This window comes from Ziziphus jujuba, chromosome 1, assembly GCF_031755915.1.
Source record: "Ziziphus jujuba cultivar Dongzao chromosome 1, ASM3175591v1".
Taxonomy (NCBI): domain Eukaryota; kingdom Viridiplantae; phylum Streptophyta; class Magnoliopsida; order Rosales; family Rhamnaceae; genus Ziziphus; species Ziziphus jujuba.
The window spans coordinates 42,934,676-42,950,160 of NC_083379.1; the positions used below are offsets into that span (position 1 = coordinate 42,934,676).

Below are 15,485 nucleotides of genomic sequence, written 5' to 3' on the forward strand. Positions count from 1 at the left end.
TTTTTATTTTTTTTTCTTTTATTTTTACTTAAACTTCAGTAATACGGTACCGTTGCGATTCTGAAAATTGGCCAACGACAATGAATAGGACAGCAAGAACAGTGTCGGTTTCGGTCTGGTTTAGGGAAGCAAGATCCACACGTGCATATCACGTGCACACCCAAAACTGGGTAAATCTGTAAAAACACCTATTGTAACTCAATTTTTACTGTGTGGTGTGGACTATGGAGATTGTGGACGAAGACGGGGCAAAAATTGCAATACCAAACGGTGTTAAGGTCGTGTTTGGAAGAGGATTTGGGTTCAACACCGACGATCGAACAGTTTCTCGTCGCCACGTTGAGTTGGAAGTTTATGACGAAGCAGGAGGTTCACAGACTGAGCCCAGAGTTTCATTTGAGGTTTTGGGGAAGAACCCCATTTGGGTTAGGAGCAGAACAGATGGGGAAGTTAGGGTTTTTAGGAGGTTGGAGAAGGGTGAGATGGTGCCAGGGGATTCGTTCTGTGTTTCTGGAAATAGACCCACATGGTTTTCTCTGAGAAAAGTTGGAGTTGGGGATGAAGTTGAAGTTGAAGAAGGAGAAACGAGAGCTTTGGCGGTTGAAGGTGAATTGGCTGAGAGTTTTGAGGATTTTGATGTTTCCGGCATTGACCCTGTTAAAGGTTTGTCTCTAAACTAAATAAAAATTCAATCTTATTGTTTTGAGATTTGTGTTTTTTTGATCACGAGAATGATTTTTTTTTTTTTTTTATTTTTATTTTTGCCTTATAATTTAGAATCTTTCAAATATTGTCTCAACACTATGCCTTGGTAAATGTAAAGGAAATTGGTTTCCTTAAAATTGTGATTTATGTTGTTTTGGGCTGTGTTTTTTAAGTAGTTCACTTACTATAACGGTAAAAAATTTATTTGAATTTAAATATAGCATAGAGAATGTTGTTTGGGTCTATGAGATATCACATTTCATGCCTTTACTTCCCAAAAACATTGACTGCTAAGCATTTTGGAATGGTTTGTTTGCTTTGGGATGTTGGCAATGTTGCTCAATTTAGTTTGTTGAAAAATACGTTTAAAAACTGCTGACTGACATCTCCTAAGAATGAAGAAATCCTTCTTCTTCTTCTTCTTCTTCCTTTTTGGCGGGAAACTCCTGCAGGATTACAAGAGGTCCACAATTCATAAGATTTCCTTCATTTTCATTTATATTATTCTGCCTTTTAACTTGATTTACCATTTTTTTTTTTCCTAAAAGAACTTGTTATTCCATGATGAAGCTAACTTGTAGGTTTTGTGGCAATTAAATTGTTTGGTAAATGATGAATATTTGAAAGGCATAGTTTTGTTGAATTACATTTTAGCGGCCAGTTTTATGCTTCTGATGACTGTGATATCTTCTTTTGCAAAAATGCAGAGTTTGGTTTTGTTGTGATGGGGCATGAGTTCGACCTCTATCCCAAACATAAGATCCGTAATATGAAGAGCTGGGATTGGTTCCTTGAAGAACCTAGGAAAGAGAGCGAAGGCGACGATGAGAAGTTTGAGAAGAAAGTGAGGACGACAGGGAAAAGAAAGAAGAGAAAGGATGAAGGAAATGATGATGATGATGAATGGACCGGTGAGAGTGAAGATGATAAGGAGCTTGTTGTGAATATGAAAAAAGTTAATAGGCCAAAATATTCTACTAGATCAAAAGATCGTGATGAGCCTCAGAAGTATAAAAAAAGTAGTAAAATTTCTAAACAGAAGAAAACTTATGTTGCAGATGAAGATGAAGATCAAGAAACACTTGGAGGATTTGTTGTTGGTGATGATGAGGTGGACCAAGAAGAAACTAATGATGAAGAAGAAGAAGAAGAAGAAGAGTTTGTGGAAGATGACGATGATGAATTAGATGATTAATTCTAATAGAAGTGTAATGAGTAGCGGAGTTTATTTCTTTTGCCTTGTAAGTCATATTATGTGTATAATGTTATAAATTTTGTGCCCTTTTTCCCTCTTGTTTTGGATAGACTTCTGTTATTTTGAACATTTATCTCCAAGACTATGAAAAAAGAAATGAAATTAGGATTTGTTGATTTGATGTTAACTTACTACCTCACCAACATCAGAAATTAAAGGAAGAAATTGACCATGCTTGGAGAGAGGGGCCTCTTATGAAAAATCATGAAAATACCCAAAGATATGTTGCAATTTGATTTTTCCTTATATGCTATTCAGTGAACTATATGATAAAAAGAAGATAGACTCTAAACCTTCTAATTTAGTTGCTGTGTAGAATTATAATTATTGGTGTTGTGGAAATTACATTGTTTGAAGTTCAAAATAATATGGTATTTTAAAATGATTTTACAGGTAATAGGAAGCAAAAAGTATTTGCCAATAATTGAAAGTAACTATTTCGAGTAGGAATAGTATAAATAATTTAGTTTTCTTTAATTAGAAAGTTATCAAGAAAACAAAAAGAGTTGAAAATGGTAACTAAGTGCCTGTATATTAGAAATTTTTATGTTTCTATAAACAAACGTAAGGATTTAAATTTTTAAAATATCTTATTTTTCTAATGAATTTCAAACTTTAAATATAAAATAAAATTTTCAATTTCGCATTATAAATATTAATTGGTTTAAATTTTTTTTCCCCCTTTAAGATACACATAAAAAAAAAAAAAAACATATATATTCTTTATTTAAACTTACGAATACAAAAGATGTTTTGTTTTTATGATAATGCAACGGGAAAAGAAATGAGATTTTGGAGCTTTATCATTTTCTATTTGTGAGTTTAAAAATAATTTTGGATTTTGGATTTCTCTTATCCTACCAAATTTACAGTTGGATTTTAATAATAATAATAATAAAAATATTAGGGAAAGGATAAGAAAAGCTTCAAGAACGACATATCGTTTAAATGGGTAACTTCGGCTTACGCAAAAAATCTCAAAATGCTAAAGATTGAAATTTCAAATTCACATCCGGTTCTCGCGCTAGGGTTTCTGAAAGCACAAGTATATCAAAATTAAATTAAATTCGTGTATCCATTCCCTTCCCGTTCCCACCAAAAAAGGTAATTTCCCCCAAAATTAAATATTGTAACTTAGGGTTTATCAAAGTGCTATTTTTAGGGCTCAAAGATGTGTCAGAAATACAAAGTAGGGCTGTAGGGCTTGTCATGCACTCAATATTTATTCATTCGCAGGTATAGTGGTCTTAAAAGCTGGAAAGGAAACATCTTTGAGGCCAATGGATGGTTTTTCAGAACAGGGTCAATATGGAGATGATACAATGCATTACAATGACCAAGAATTTCACAAGGAATTTGAACAGAGAGAGCAGCAACATGATTCAGGGCTTGGTTTCGCAATGAGGGATTCAATTGGTGGTCACCGTGATTCAGCTTCAGGGTAAGTTAGCATTTTTTTTATTTAAAAATTTTAGATTATCTGGTTTTAGAACAGAGCAAGGCAGTTTTTTGAATTTCTGGTATTGAAATATTGGATTTTATTTATATATTTATTTTGGTTTTATATGGTAGAAAACTTTTCGTTGGAGGGGTTGCTTGGGAGACTACTGAAGGTACATGGTTAAGATTTTGATAATCATAACGTTGACTTGAAATTAGTGGAAAACAGAGTTTTCTTTTTTCTTTTTTTTTGGGTTTGCAGATGGGCATGTTTTATGTTTTGCTCTTATTCAGCTCATGAATTGCACTACTTGAATTAACAGCCTCTATAAATAGAAGGATTTGTTTCTGTAATGGGATATGACTATTTCTCGTGGTTATCGTAGATTCATGGTTGTGGATGTTAAAATAATTTGGTGGGAAATATCAACAAGGGTTGTCATGTATGCTTATTACTGTATTCTCAATTTGTTATGTGAATCATCGCGACTAGTAATATAGCTGCTTGTTTGTAAGACCAGTTCTATAATATGCATCTTGTCTTTTCAAGTGTCAGTTGGTCTAGTGTTCTGTAAATTTTTGAATTAAATAGGTTAGGTCTGGAAAGGGCTGAATCACTTCCTTGTAAATTTGTATTTTTTAAAAACCACCCAAGGTGGTAATTTATCTAAGAAGAGATCCTAATGTTTTATTTTCTTGCTTAAATTCATTTCCACTGTTCATCTGACTTTATGGTGATTTTGTTTGCAGAAAGCTTTGCTGATTACTTCAGCAAGTATGGAGAGATAATTGATTCTGTTATAATGATTGACAAACATTCTGGGAGGCCAAGGGGTTTTGGATTTGTGACATTTGCTGATCCTGCAGTTGCTGATAAGGTTTTGGAAGAAGACCATGTCTTAGACAGTCGAGCGGTAAAATTTCTGCTTAAATACTTAATTGTAACATAACCAAATTTTGCCAAATTTCCAATATGGATATCAGTGCCTTTGTCTGTCTAAGCACCTAGTATGGTAATATCTAAGCACCTAGTATGGTAATAATTATATTCTTTTATCAGGTGGAAGTGAAGAGGACTGTCCCCAGGGAGGATATGGAGGTTAGGGGCATAATAAAGACAAAGAAAATCTTTGTTGGTGGCTTACCAGCATCTTTGACCAATGGTGTTGTGGTGGAACCTTCCCTTTTGATTTTATGTTATAAGGCTATTAAATAGTTTTCTCCTTTTGACTATTGATAAAACATTGCAGATGAATTGAGGGAATATTTCTCTTTATATGGTAGCATTGTTGATTATCAGATCATGCTAGACTATAAAACTGGGCGTTCTAGAGGATTTGGGTTTATTACATTCGAAAATGAAGATGCTGTTGAAAAAATATTTTTGGAGGGAAAAATTCATGAACTAGGAGGCAAACAGGTATGCCAAAAGTCCAAAGAAAAATGAACTTTATCCCGGTATGCTTTTTAACTCTGAAAAGTTTATAACCGTGCACTTTAAATTATTTGTAGGTGGAAATAAAAAGGGCTGAGCCTAGAAAGGGTGGTGATTACAATGGCAATGCTGTTAAGTCTCATGGTGGTTTTGATAGTGCTGCAGGTAGATATGGTGGTTATAATTCTGGAAATTGGTATAATGGAAAAATGGGAAGGGGCTATGATGGGTACAGTGCCTATGACGTTTATGGCAATTATGTGGGAGACTACGGTGGCAGCTATGTTGGTTTTTATGGTGGATATCCATATGGATTTGGATATGGAGGAACCATGTATGGCAGTGCTGGTTTCGGAGGCAATGGTTATGGCATTCCTGGTGGTTACATTGGAGTGACTGCATATGGTGGCAATAACGGTAGAGGGTATGGAAATGGTTTTGTTGACCATAATAGTGGTGCTGGCAATGGCGGTTTTGATACTGGTAAAGGATACGATAGGAGCGATGTTTATATGAATGGAAGATATCATCCTTACCTTAAGTGAGGAAAATCTTTGTTGACTTTCATACTTCAGTGTCAGCTTCTAGGTTACTCTCTTGGAAAATACCCACCTTTCAGTAGATGTGTATTGCTTAGAATTTCTCTAAATTGTAAAGAAAAAAAAAAAAAAAAAAAAAGAAGAAGAAGAAGAAGAAAAAGAAGCTTTAATTATTGAATTTGCTTTACTTGGTCTTATAAGTCTTCCTTTTCAAGATGTGTTACCAACACATTATGTAACTGCTAAAGTTCATTGTATTAAAACGGGGCAAATTTGGGATCGGAGATGAATAAAAAAATATTCCTAAATGAACTTTGGGTTCTGTTGTATAATCCATATCATATATTAATCTTTAAATCATCTTTATATATTTTTCGGGAGTGAAATAGGAAAACATTTTAGTCTTTAAATCTGTAAATAAATTCAACATCAAAGTGGAAAATAACATAATCTGTCGAGTGATTTGAAAAAAAAAAAAAAAAATCAAAGAAACCTGCCAATAAAGTGAGCAAATGGAGTTCCAAATTGGGATTAGACTTGTCCGGTGTGAGAATAGCATTGTATCGGTCAAGTCTGATACCGTGTCCAAAATATTGGTCTCTCCACTTATGTGTCTATCCAAACAACCGGACTCCCATAGAATTGCGGGCTTTTCTTACAGCCGTTGAAACTCAACAACAACGACCAACCGTGATTTTTTTGTTGGGCATGTCCTCCTTAGTCAAGACCAGTTACAGTCACAACGTAGCATCAACTGCCATGGCAATGTGCTCAAGCTTCTGTCCTCAGATTCCTAACCAATTTAGAGGGAGACCCATTTCCTCTTTCCCTTCAAGACAACCGTTTTCTGTTCCTTTCAAGGCTTTCACTTCTCAAGCGAACATCAAAGGTAATTTTGTCATGTTTCCCGATAATTTTGTATTTTTTTTTATGCTCATGGACTGGAAAGTTTGTACAGAGCTTCTTAATGGTTTTGGGACTTGGGCTTTGCCATCCGTGAAATGTTAAAAGTATATCTCGTGACATTTTGTACAATTTCTTACATTTTCAGAAGACCAATTGCCAGCACGAATTGGTTTTCTTGGTATTGGAATTATGGGCTTTCCAATGGCACAGAATCTCATAAAAGCTGGGTATGAATCGGTCTTTACTTTCTACTACTGATAGAAAAACCAGCACAGCATTGATGATTTTTATTTTGGTAATTCGTTGAGATATGTGATCTTGGTATCAAAATTTGATTGAACTGACGTGATTGTCTTTGAAATGTTCGGTGAAAAACTATTTGGACCAAAGTTTACTTAATTATGAATGAATGACTTTTGTTTCATAGTAGTTTGAAGGATACCTTTCGGAAACGGGAGTATGAACTTTAAACACGTGTTTGGCGCATTGCAGGTGTGATGTGACTGTTTGGAACAGGACCAAGAGCAAATGTGAGCCCCTCATAAGCTTAGGTGCAAAGTAAGTTCTTGGTATACTGCTTCCAAATAAAATTTTATATTTCACATTTTTAATGTCCTAGAGAGCTTGAACTTTGATGAGATTTGAAGCGATTTATGAGAGCCTCAGCTTCACACTTTGACATACTTAAACTTTGGACCTTTGGTCAGGTTTGTTGATTTTGTTGACTATACTTGGATAAATGGTATTCTTGTATTATGACCTTGCTCAGGAAAAGTAAACATGCAGCATTTAAGTGCATCCTAGCATTGTCAGTTCATGGGTCTCTAAAAGAAAAATTGAAAAAAAAAAAATTAGTCAATAATTGTAAGGGAATTTCGTACACCTGATATGTGCATCTTTGAATCTTGAGATACACATTTTGTTATTTTTACCTTAAAAAGAAAAAAATCTATGATCATTGTATGTGGTCATTTTATGTCCATAAGCTGCATATCTTTTATAAAGATTATCTTGTTGAGAATTATATTTCTAGTGCTATTTTAGTAAAAGCAATTCTGAGAAGATATATCATATTCTCTAACAGTATCACTCATAGTATTGCCATGTCTAGATTTGATTTATGGATACACGTTGCTTACCGTATTTTACTTACCAGATTATTTTCTATGTTGACGGTTCTTGGAGCTTTGATCTAAAATTTTGAAAAGCCGTAAAATGTAAACAATTCATTCTGGAACGTCTCAATTATCATGATGATTTTGCAGATATAAATCATTTCCTGAGGAAGTAGCCGCATCTTGTGATGTCACATTTTCCATGCTTGCTGATCCTGAAAGTGCAGTGCGTATGTTTTAATTAAAGGTTTTCTTTGCTAATTTCTACCAGTATGGCAACTTATATCTGCTATATTCCAGGTTGATGTTGCTTGTGGAAAGCATGGTGCTGCAAATGGTATGAGTCCAGGAAAAGGGTATTTCCTCACATTCTCTACAAGAAGGAATTTTTATTTCAAAATTACAAGTTTCAAGTCAGTGACCTTAACAATCAGCACAAGTAGAAGGCTTATGTAAACAATAAATCTTTCTAATGACTTTTTAAGATCTGTTTCCTTATGTAACTTTAAGCATAGAATTAACCTTTATACCAAAGTCTAAATGCTTTCTGATTGACAGTTCTATGCACACACCCTCACCATTTGGTGTATCAGTTCTTTTGCCTTTTATTCCTAAGCCACTGAACAGCACATATGTTACCCATGCTGGACATCTTCAGGTATGTGGATGTTTCAACTGTTGATGGTGAAACTTCCAAATTGATTTATGGACGTATTAAAGCAACTGGGGCATTATCTTTGGAGGTAACAAGTTCTTTTCTAGATCTTTCTAATGTTATTAAAGTACAAGACACTTTGGCTGTTGCTGTGTTCTTAAATTATAACTAGTTTAAGCTTTTTGTATTTTTCCTTTAGGCTCCAGTTTCAGGTTCAAAAAAGCCAGCAGAAGATGGGCAATTGATATTTCTTACTGCAGGTAAGCAATCTTTTTGCTTTCTTGTAAAAAAGTACTGCAGGATTATGAATACATGGTTGCTTTGGTGTCCATTATGAGCGGCACTAAGAAGATTGTATTTGTTATTAAGCATTACATCTTTAAATTCAAATATCTTATTTCATCCATTGTTCAAAGTTATCTTTTTCTTACCCATTAAAGTTCTTTGTTTTATAACTAGTGAGTTAAGGGACTCTAACAGGATTCAATTCCATGATCGAATCTAACAGGAGATAAATCTCTTTATGATACGGTTGCTCCTCTCTTGGACATTATGGGGAAGGTATTATGTCTTCTTTGGTGCAGATGTTTTCTCCGGTCTAGCATTTTTGTTACTAGTTTCCCTTGATGCTTATGTTTATGCTTTCATCCAGTCAAGATTTTACCTCGGGGACATTGGAAATGGGGCTGCTATGAAACTTGTTGTCAACATGATTATGGGAAGGTGCTGCAAAATTTCAATCTACTTATTTCTATTTTCCATACTTGTGTTGATGACTATCCTGATTGTTCATTTTAACACTTGTCACCAATTTCTAGTATGATGGCATCATTCTCTGAAGGATTACTTCTCAGTGAGAAAGTGGGACTGGACCCAAGTGTACTAGTTGAGGTATCCTCCAGTCCAGAGCATCTCATATGTTACTATACCATTCTTTTCATGAGCTAGTATTATTTTTCTTTCAGTGGGACTATAATGTAAATGTGTATATATTTGTTATCTCTATGTTTCTTAAATTGCTTAAACGGGATGCCAAAATATTCAACCTCATAATTTTGAGGTGCTTAAGAGTTGAGACTCAGTTAAGATGACGGCTTGCAAAATAGGAATATAAAGCCATAATACAGGGTCACCATCTTTAGATATCAAGTCTAGAACAATTGTTTTATACCAATCAGATAAGAAGAGTTCTAGGCCTGACAACATGGGGGAAACATGTTAAGAAGCATAAGAAGCAAGTTGAAGTATAGAAGTGAGCTCAAATCAACTAGGATAGATGAGGCTCAAATCAACTAGGAGAGACTTTTGTTCAAGATTTTTCTCATACTGATTCATCTGTTTTGTTTTTGAGCTTTTCTCATTATACAAGGAAAGATTCAGTTATGAATTTTTGTATTTCAGGTTGTCTCACAGGGTGCGATCAGCGCACCAATGTACTCGATGAAAGGTCCATCAATGATCCAATCCCTTTATCCTACCGCATTTCCGCTAAAGCACCAGCAGAAGGTTTGTGAATTTTTCCTTGAATTGCCAAAAAAAAAAAAAAAAAACATAATGCATCCTCACAAGCTGTTGTATCTTACACCATGTTAATGTTAATGTTAATGTGGGTGGTGACAGGACTTGAGGCTTGCTCTGGGATTAGCAGAGTCTGTTTCTCAGCCCACTCCAATTGCTGCAGCTGCAAATGAACTATATAAAGTAGCAAAATCTCATGGCCTTAGCGACCAGGATTTTTCAGCAGTCATTGAATCATTGAAAGGAAAGTTGCAGCAATAACACATATCTTGGAGTTAATTCATGTTAATGAATCAATTATTTTCATTAAGTGGCACATATTTCTATATGATTGATTCATGGTGGGTAATAAATAAATAAGCCTCTACAATTTCATGATCTTGATCTTCTTGTACAATATAAATAAAATCATATATTTTAATACTTTAGAAGAGATATTATTGTTTTTAAAATAAATAAATAAATTGTGTGATATGCTTTTGTTTATTTTCAGAAATGAGAGCTGTCGTCTAGCTGTTTTTTTTTTCAAATTTTTTTTATAAAGAAAAAGCAGTCACAAATTAATAAATAATAAATGAGTAAAAAAGAGAAAGAAAATCTGCATTAAAATCTTAACCAAAGGAGACCAACCAAAAAGATAAGAAATCAATGAGAACGTTAAAAAACAAATAAAACCATATTAAGTAACTGACGAACCCACTGATTCCGCATTCCATTGGTCCGTGTATTCCACGCTCCGTCTAATAACGTAAATTTGTGAAGGGCCTAGGTTGGTTAACCCGCTAGGCGCGAGTGGGGGAGGGAGAGAGAGAGAGAGCGAGAGAGGGAGGCAAACACTCTCGCTCACTTTGCTTTCGCTTCCTTTTTTTTTTTCTTTTTTTTTCCCCTCTGTTTCTTTGTCTAGGGTTTTTGCATTTTCTCGTCAACCAAACACCCCCTCAAACAATGTCTAACAACGATAACAACTTCAATATGCCCGACCTCGGCTCTTCGCTCCCCGCCGCTGCTGCCGGTAATACTTCCCAACCCCTTCTCTCTCTCTCTCTCTCTCTCTCTCTCCAGGGTTGATTTTTTTTTTTTCCTTATATTTTAATCAAGCACAATACCTTCTCGTTGTGTATGCTTTGTATCTGTGTCAAAGTTTTGTTTTTGTCACATAGAACGTTGTGGTATTGGAAATGGAAATTAGTTGGAATTTTAACCTACTGTGATTTGTTTGTTTTGTGTATAGCTCTTAGTGCAGAGGATCGTGCTGGTCTTGTGAATGCTTTGAAGGCAAGTTCAAATTACTGATTGTAAACTCCTTTTGGTTTTCTATTCTTGATGGATTGAGAATAATTTCATAGGGAAAAAAAAAAAAAAAGTATGAGCCTTTTTGTTCAATAAGTGCTTAGTGTTGTATGTACCTTTTATATTCTGCTTACAGCATAGTTGGGGATCCTATTATTCTATAATGAGTATTAATAATATGGTTTTATGGTGTGCTTTTTGCAGAATAAACTTCAGACCTTGGCTGGACAGCACTCGGATGTATTGGAAAATTTAACTCCCAATGTCAGAAAGCGTGTTGAGGTTCTTAGAGAAATACAGGTTTGGGTTTCTTACAAATTTGGCTATTCTAAATGTTATTTGCTGATGTGTTGCAGAAGGAAGAATACAGTGTACTCTTTTAGGGAAATAACTTTATCTCTTCTATGCCCTACTTTTATTTCCCTGGATTTTCCCTTTTGAAAGCTAGGACTTATTGTATTTTTATTTTGATATTGGACTACTGTTGTTTTGAAATTCAAACTTAGCCTAAGTTACGTATGGGCCTAATTTGCTTAATTCCTTAGTAATATTAAGAGTCGCTTGATTCAATTTTCATGAACTGGGAATTAATTAATTAGAGGATCATCATCTGTGGAGTTTGGCAACTGTTTTCATCTTTGGTTGAGATGTAAAGTTGAAGAATACTCTTGCACATTGGGTTTTGGCAGACCGAACATGATGATTTGGAGGCTAAATTTTTCGAGGAGAGAGCTGCATTGGAAGCAAAATACCAGAAGCTTTATGAACCTCTTTATACAAAGGTTTGTAAATATGATTCGACAGACAATTACTTCTTTTTAATTTACAAAATATTGTTGTTGCAAAATAATTGCTTTTCAGTTTAGAGAAATCACCATGATAGTTTAGAATAGAAAATAATTGATGTTATGAAGTGAGTTTATTGTTCTGTTGATTTGCAAGGCTGACATAAATATCCTTTCTGTTTTATTTGACTATTGACTACAGAGATTTGAGATTGTCAACGGTGTGGTTGAAGTTGATGGGGTTACAAATGAAACGACAGTGAACCAAGAAGAAGATAAAGCTTCTGAAGGTACCTGCTAAGAAGTCAAAGCTCTGCTGAATTATGTGTATTGCCCCTTGATCTTGACATTGCATTAATTACATCTTATACTGCAGAGAAAGGAGTGCCTGACTTTTGGCTTACTGCAATGAAGACTAATGATGTACTGGCTGAAGAGGTAAGAATATTCTAGACTGTTGTCTTTTCTGTTCTTCATTTTTCAAATTGATAGTGAACTGTGATTTACTGTATCGTGGAGTAGATAACAGAGCGTGATGAGGGAGCTCTCAAGTATCTCAAAGATATCAAATGGTGTAGAATTGACAGTCCCAAAGGATTCAAGCTGGAGTTCTTTTTTGATCCTAATCCTTACTTCAAAAATTCTGTCCTCACAAAAACATATCATATGATTGATGATGATGAGCCTATTTTGGAGAAGGCTATTGGGTAAGTCTAATTTCTGTTGTTGCAATAAGAAAAAAATATACACTTTCACAACCTCGTCTTATGTTGGGATACCTTGTAGGACTGAGATTGAATGGTATCCTGGAAAAATCTTGACTCAGAAACTCTTGAAGAAGAAGCCGCGAAAGGGATCAAAAAATGTGAAACCCATCACTAAAACTGAAGATTGTGATAGCTTCTTCAACTTCTTTAACCCCCCTCAGGTTCCCGAGGATGATGACGATATTGATGAAGATACTGTAAGCTTTGCTTCATTTAAGATGCCTATGCAATTTACTATGTATGAGCTAGTTTAATATTGATATCAGTGAGTTTCTTAATCCATCTAATAAATGTATTGACAGGCTGAAGAACTACAGAGTCAAATGGAACAGGACTATGACATTGGGTATAGCCTTTAATTTACTTTTGCTAGAGTGAACTGATCTTTGTAATTTTCTTCTTGTGTAAGAGAAGCACTCTGGCATGACACCATTTAAGTGACAGAATTCAGTAAAGCAATACTTTTCTAAAATGATAATGACGGTGAGAATGTGATTTGATCCTGATCAGTTGCTTTGGATGTGGCTAGGCTGCTGATAGGAACGAAATTCTTTATCCTTCTATTGCATCTTATGAACTACTAATGCAACTTAAAACTTAAATGTGGAGTTGTTCCAAAAAATTTGGTGATGTAACATAAGTGGTCAAGAAGAATCCCAATGATTTGTAAATATCTAAAAATTGATTTAAACATTTTGTCAACATACTACATAGTACATGAAAATCAAAGCAAAATAATTTACCTAAAACCCACTTAATATGATTGTTTTTTTTTGAGATGTCTAAATGCTTGAATTTCATTATGCATTGTGAGTTTTAGTTTTATTTTCTCTGTTTTTAGTTTTCTAAAGACATGTATCTGGTGCTGTGTGCAGTTCAACAATTCGGGACAAAATAATTCCTCATGCTGTTTCATGGTTTACGGGGGAGGCTGTTCATGGGGATGAATTCGAAGATTTAGAAGAAGATAATGAGGATGGTGATGAGAATGAGGATGAAGATGAGGATGAAGATGAGGATGACGAGGATGATGATGAAGATGAAGAAGAGGAGGAAAAGGTCAGGAAGAAGGTATAAATAAGATTCCATCTGAACTATGGTCTTTTATTATATCGCATAAACATTTTAAACAATCTTTGACTGTTCAGTGTTCTAATTCCATCATTATTGTTGATCATTGCAGTCATCCGCTGGACGCAAGGTATGGATAATTTACCATGCTATGATATATATATATATATATATATATTTTCTTTTTTTAAAAAAAAAAAAAAAATGTACCACAAAATTTTTAGTGAGTGCCTTATCTTTTTTTAATATTCTATATATATGAATTGTTCTGGGAAACTGCAGAAAAGTGGCAGAGCAAGAGTTGGGGAAGTTCAGCAAGTTGAGCGCCCTCCTGACTGCAAGCAACAGTAGCATCGGATAGTAAACACCCTAGGAGAGGGGCTAGCGATTGTAAAGTTGTCATTTCGGTTGTGGAAAGTTTTTGGTCTTTGTATTCAGCCTTTGTTATTATGAGTGGTAAAATCATTGCAGCAAATTATCTCAGCATGATCCATAATTTTTTCTTTCTCCTTTTTTTACCTTGAAGGAGCCATGTAGTTTGCTGGGGTATATTGGGTTGCGGAGTGCTGAATTTTCCTGTGAAACTGTGTACTTAGGTTTCTCTTAATGAAAACTTATCATATGTGGCGAATGCATCGTGTTATGTAGTGTTTCTTTTCTGTTTTAAATTACAGTTTACACGGCCTTTATTGCTTTGGCCACTGGACTTACGCCATTTATAAAGGGAAAAAAGAAGAAGAAGAAGAAGAAGATTTTATTCAAGATAGCGAGGTTTAGAAACCTTTTTATAATGAATATATAATAATACAGATCAACAAAAGACTTTTATTACAACTAGTGGTCCTTTTTCCACCTGGTAGTTTTTGTTATTAGATTTTCATTGTCATCAATAAATTATAGAGCTTGACAAGATAAATCTTCATTTGTTCCTTCCAGATGGTGAGGGGCGGGTTTAAGTTGATGCCTTGAATGAAGCTCAATCCTTGCCGTTGGAATTTTGGTCATAGAAGTTAAAATAATAATCTTATATAATTATTAATTAAATAAACTAATTAAATAGTTGGGTAGGTTTTCAGGGACTAGGCTTAACTTGCTCTTATAGGTTATAAATCCCAAGTGTCAGGGGGGTAGAATTTTGGTTCTAGATGAGTAAATCAAAAGGCGTTGGCAATAAAATGATGACTGCGTTGGCAATAAAATGATGACTTTGTCCACTTTGACGTACATGTTCATTGTTGTTGAAGAAATTATTGATAATTCTTTCGTGCCACACTGAAAATATCTAGAATCCAGACAATTCTTGCCAGGTTTCTAGAGAGATGGTTTGCACTTTGCACAAACATATTATAGTCTCAAAAAAGCAAAAAAGTAAAAACTAATGTCTACATATAGTATCCCCATGAAGGACCATCTTTCATATTGCTTTCTTCATCCTCCTTGCACTCAACCCTGTGATTGATTTGACAGTCTCAGTTACATTATTGAAAGCATACAAGAATGCCCCATCAGCAATATATGTTAAGCCAATGCAAGGTAAATAAGAACAGTAAAGTAAAGGGTTTTCCCTTATCCATATGTGTCTGTAACATGGGTTGAAAAATAAGAATAAAAGCCAAAATGATGAGACGGGTTGTTTCTAAGAGCTTTTTGGGAAAAAGAATCACCACATTTGTTGATTGGAAACTACAAACTAATTTTGAATGTATGGAACATCATGCACACTGAACAACAGTTTGCAAATCCTTTTTCTTCTAAAACTTGCTCATATGGTGGGTATTAGTCTACTAGAACTTGTTGATGCATTCGATTAAATCATTACTGCACATAAACCTTTTTATTTATTTATTTATTAAATTAATAAATCTGTATGATGATGTTTGAAGCTTGATATCTCATAGGCAAAACAGAAAAGGGAAAAACAATTTCCAACATACATGTAAAGAAAATGAGAACTCCTAGAACATATGCATGTTTCTTCTTCTTTAACATGGTAAGGGTGCTTTT

At 34.5% G+C, this 15,485-nt stretch overlaps 4 protein-coding genes across 7 annotated transcripts; all 4 read left to right on the forward strand.

Moving 5' to 3' along the window:
- The first annotated feature begins 75 nt into the window (after nucleotides 1-75).
- On the forward strand, nucleotides 76-2,078 carry LOC107425256 (chromatin modification-related protein EAF7). Its single transcript, XM_016035213.4, has 2 exons — nucleotides 76-663; nucleotides 1,413-2,078. Exons 1-2 carry the CDS (start codon nucleotides 225-227, stop codon nucleotides 1,898-1,900), a joined length of 927 nt encoding a protein of 308 aa, XP_015890699.1. The 5' UTR covers nucleotides 76-224; the 3' UTR covers nucleotides 1,901-2,078.
- Nucleotides 2,079-2,892: 814 nt separating this feature from the next.
- Nucleotides 2,893-5,516, forward strand: LOC107425209 (heterogeneous nuclear ribonucleoprotein 1). Of its 3 annotated transcripts, none has more exons than XM_060818042.1 (7): nucleotides 2,893-3,401; nucleotides 3,533-3,573; nucleotides 4,151-4,314; nucleotides 4,461-4,563; nucleotides 4,651-4,820; nucleotides 4,913-4,976; nucleotides 5,007-5,516. In XM_060818042.1, the coding sequence occupies exons 1-7, from the start codon at nucleotides 3,241-3,243 to the stop codon at nucleotides 5,378-5,380; spliced, it is 1,077 nt and encodes a 358-aa protein (XP_060674025.1). In that variant the 5' UTR covers nucleotides 2,893-3,240; the 3' UTR covers nucleotides 5,381-5,516. The 3 variants fall into 3 exon arrangements, with proteins under 3 accessions (XP_060674025.1, XP_024931978.3, XP_024931979.3); XM_025076211.3 differs by having other exon boundaries at nucleotides 2,899-3,064; nucleotides 3,197-3,401; nucleotides 4,913-5,516; XM_025076210.3 differs by having other exon boundaries at nucleotides 2,897-3,401; nucleotides 4,913-5,516.
- A 377-nt stretch (nucleotides 5,517-5,893) lies between these two features.
- On the forward strand, nucleotides 5,894-10,040 carry LOC107425230 (glyoxylate/succinic semialdehyde reductase 2, chloroplastic). 2 transcript variants are annotated; one of them, XM_016035184.4, is made up of 12 exons: nucleotides 5,894-6,263; nucleotides 6,429-6,507; nucleotides 6,773-6,838; nucleotides 7,546-7,621; nucleotides 7,696-7,751; nucleotides 8,054-8,138; nucleotides 8,250-8,310; nucleotides 8,559-8,611; nucleotides 8,703-8,773; nucleotides 8,869-8,941; nucleotides 9,452-9,556; nucleotides 9,671-10,040. In XM_016035184.4, exons 1-12 carry the CDS (start codon nucleotides 6,083-6,085, stop codon nucleotides 9,827-9,829), a joined length of 1,065 nt encoding a protein of 354 aa, XP_015890670.3. In that variant the 5' UTR covers nucleotides 5,894-6,082; the 3' UTR covers nucleotides 9,830-10,040. The 2 variants fall into 2 exon arrangements, with proteins under 2 accessions (XP_015890670.3, XP_015890669.3); XM_016035183.4 differs by having other exon boundaries at nucleotides 5,898-6,263; nucleotides 6,426-6,507.
- A 334-nt stretch (nucleotides 10,041-10,374) lies between these two features.
- On the forward strand, nucleotides 10,375-14,112 carry LOC107425215 (nucleosome assembly protein 1;4). The gene is made up of 12 exons (XM_016035168.4): nucleotides 10,375-10,580; nucleotides 10,800-10,843; nucleotides 11,063-11,158; nucleotides 11,548-11,640; nucleotides 11,846-11,933; nucleotides 12,020-12,081; nucleotides 12,166-12,350; nucleotides 12,430-12,607; nucleotides 12,713-12,756; nucleotides 13,286-13,481; nucleotides 13,594-13,611; nucleotides 13,764-14,112. Exons 1-12 carry the CDS (start codon nucleotides 10,514-10,516, stop codon nucleotides 13,830-13,832), a joined length of 1,140 nt encoding a protein of 379 aa, XP_015890654.3. The 5' UTR covers nucleotides 10,375-10,513; the 3' UTR covers nucleotides 13,833-14,112.
- The last annotated feature ends 1,373 nt before the right edge of the window (nucleotides 14,113-15,485 follow it).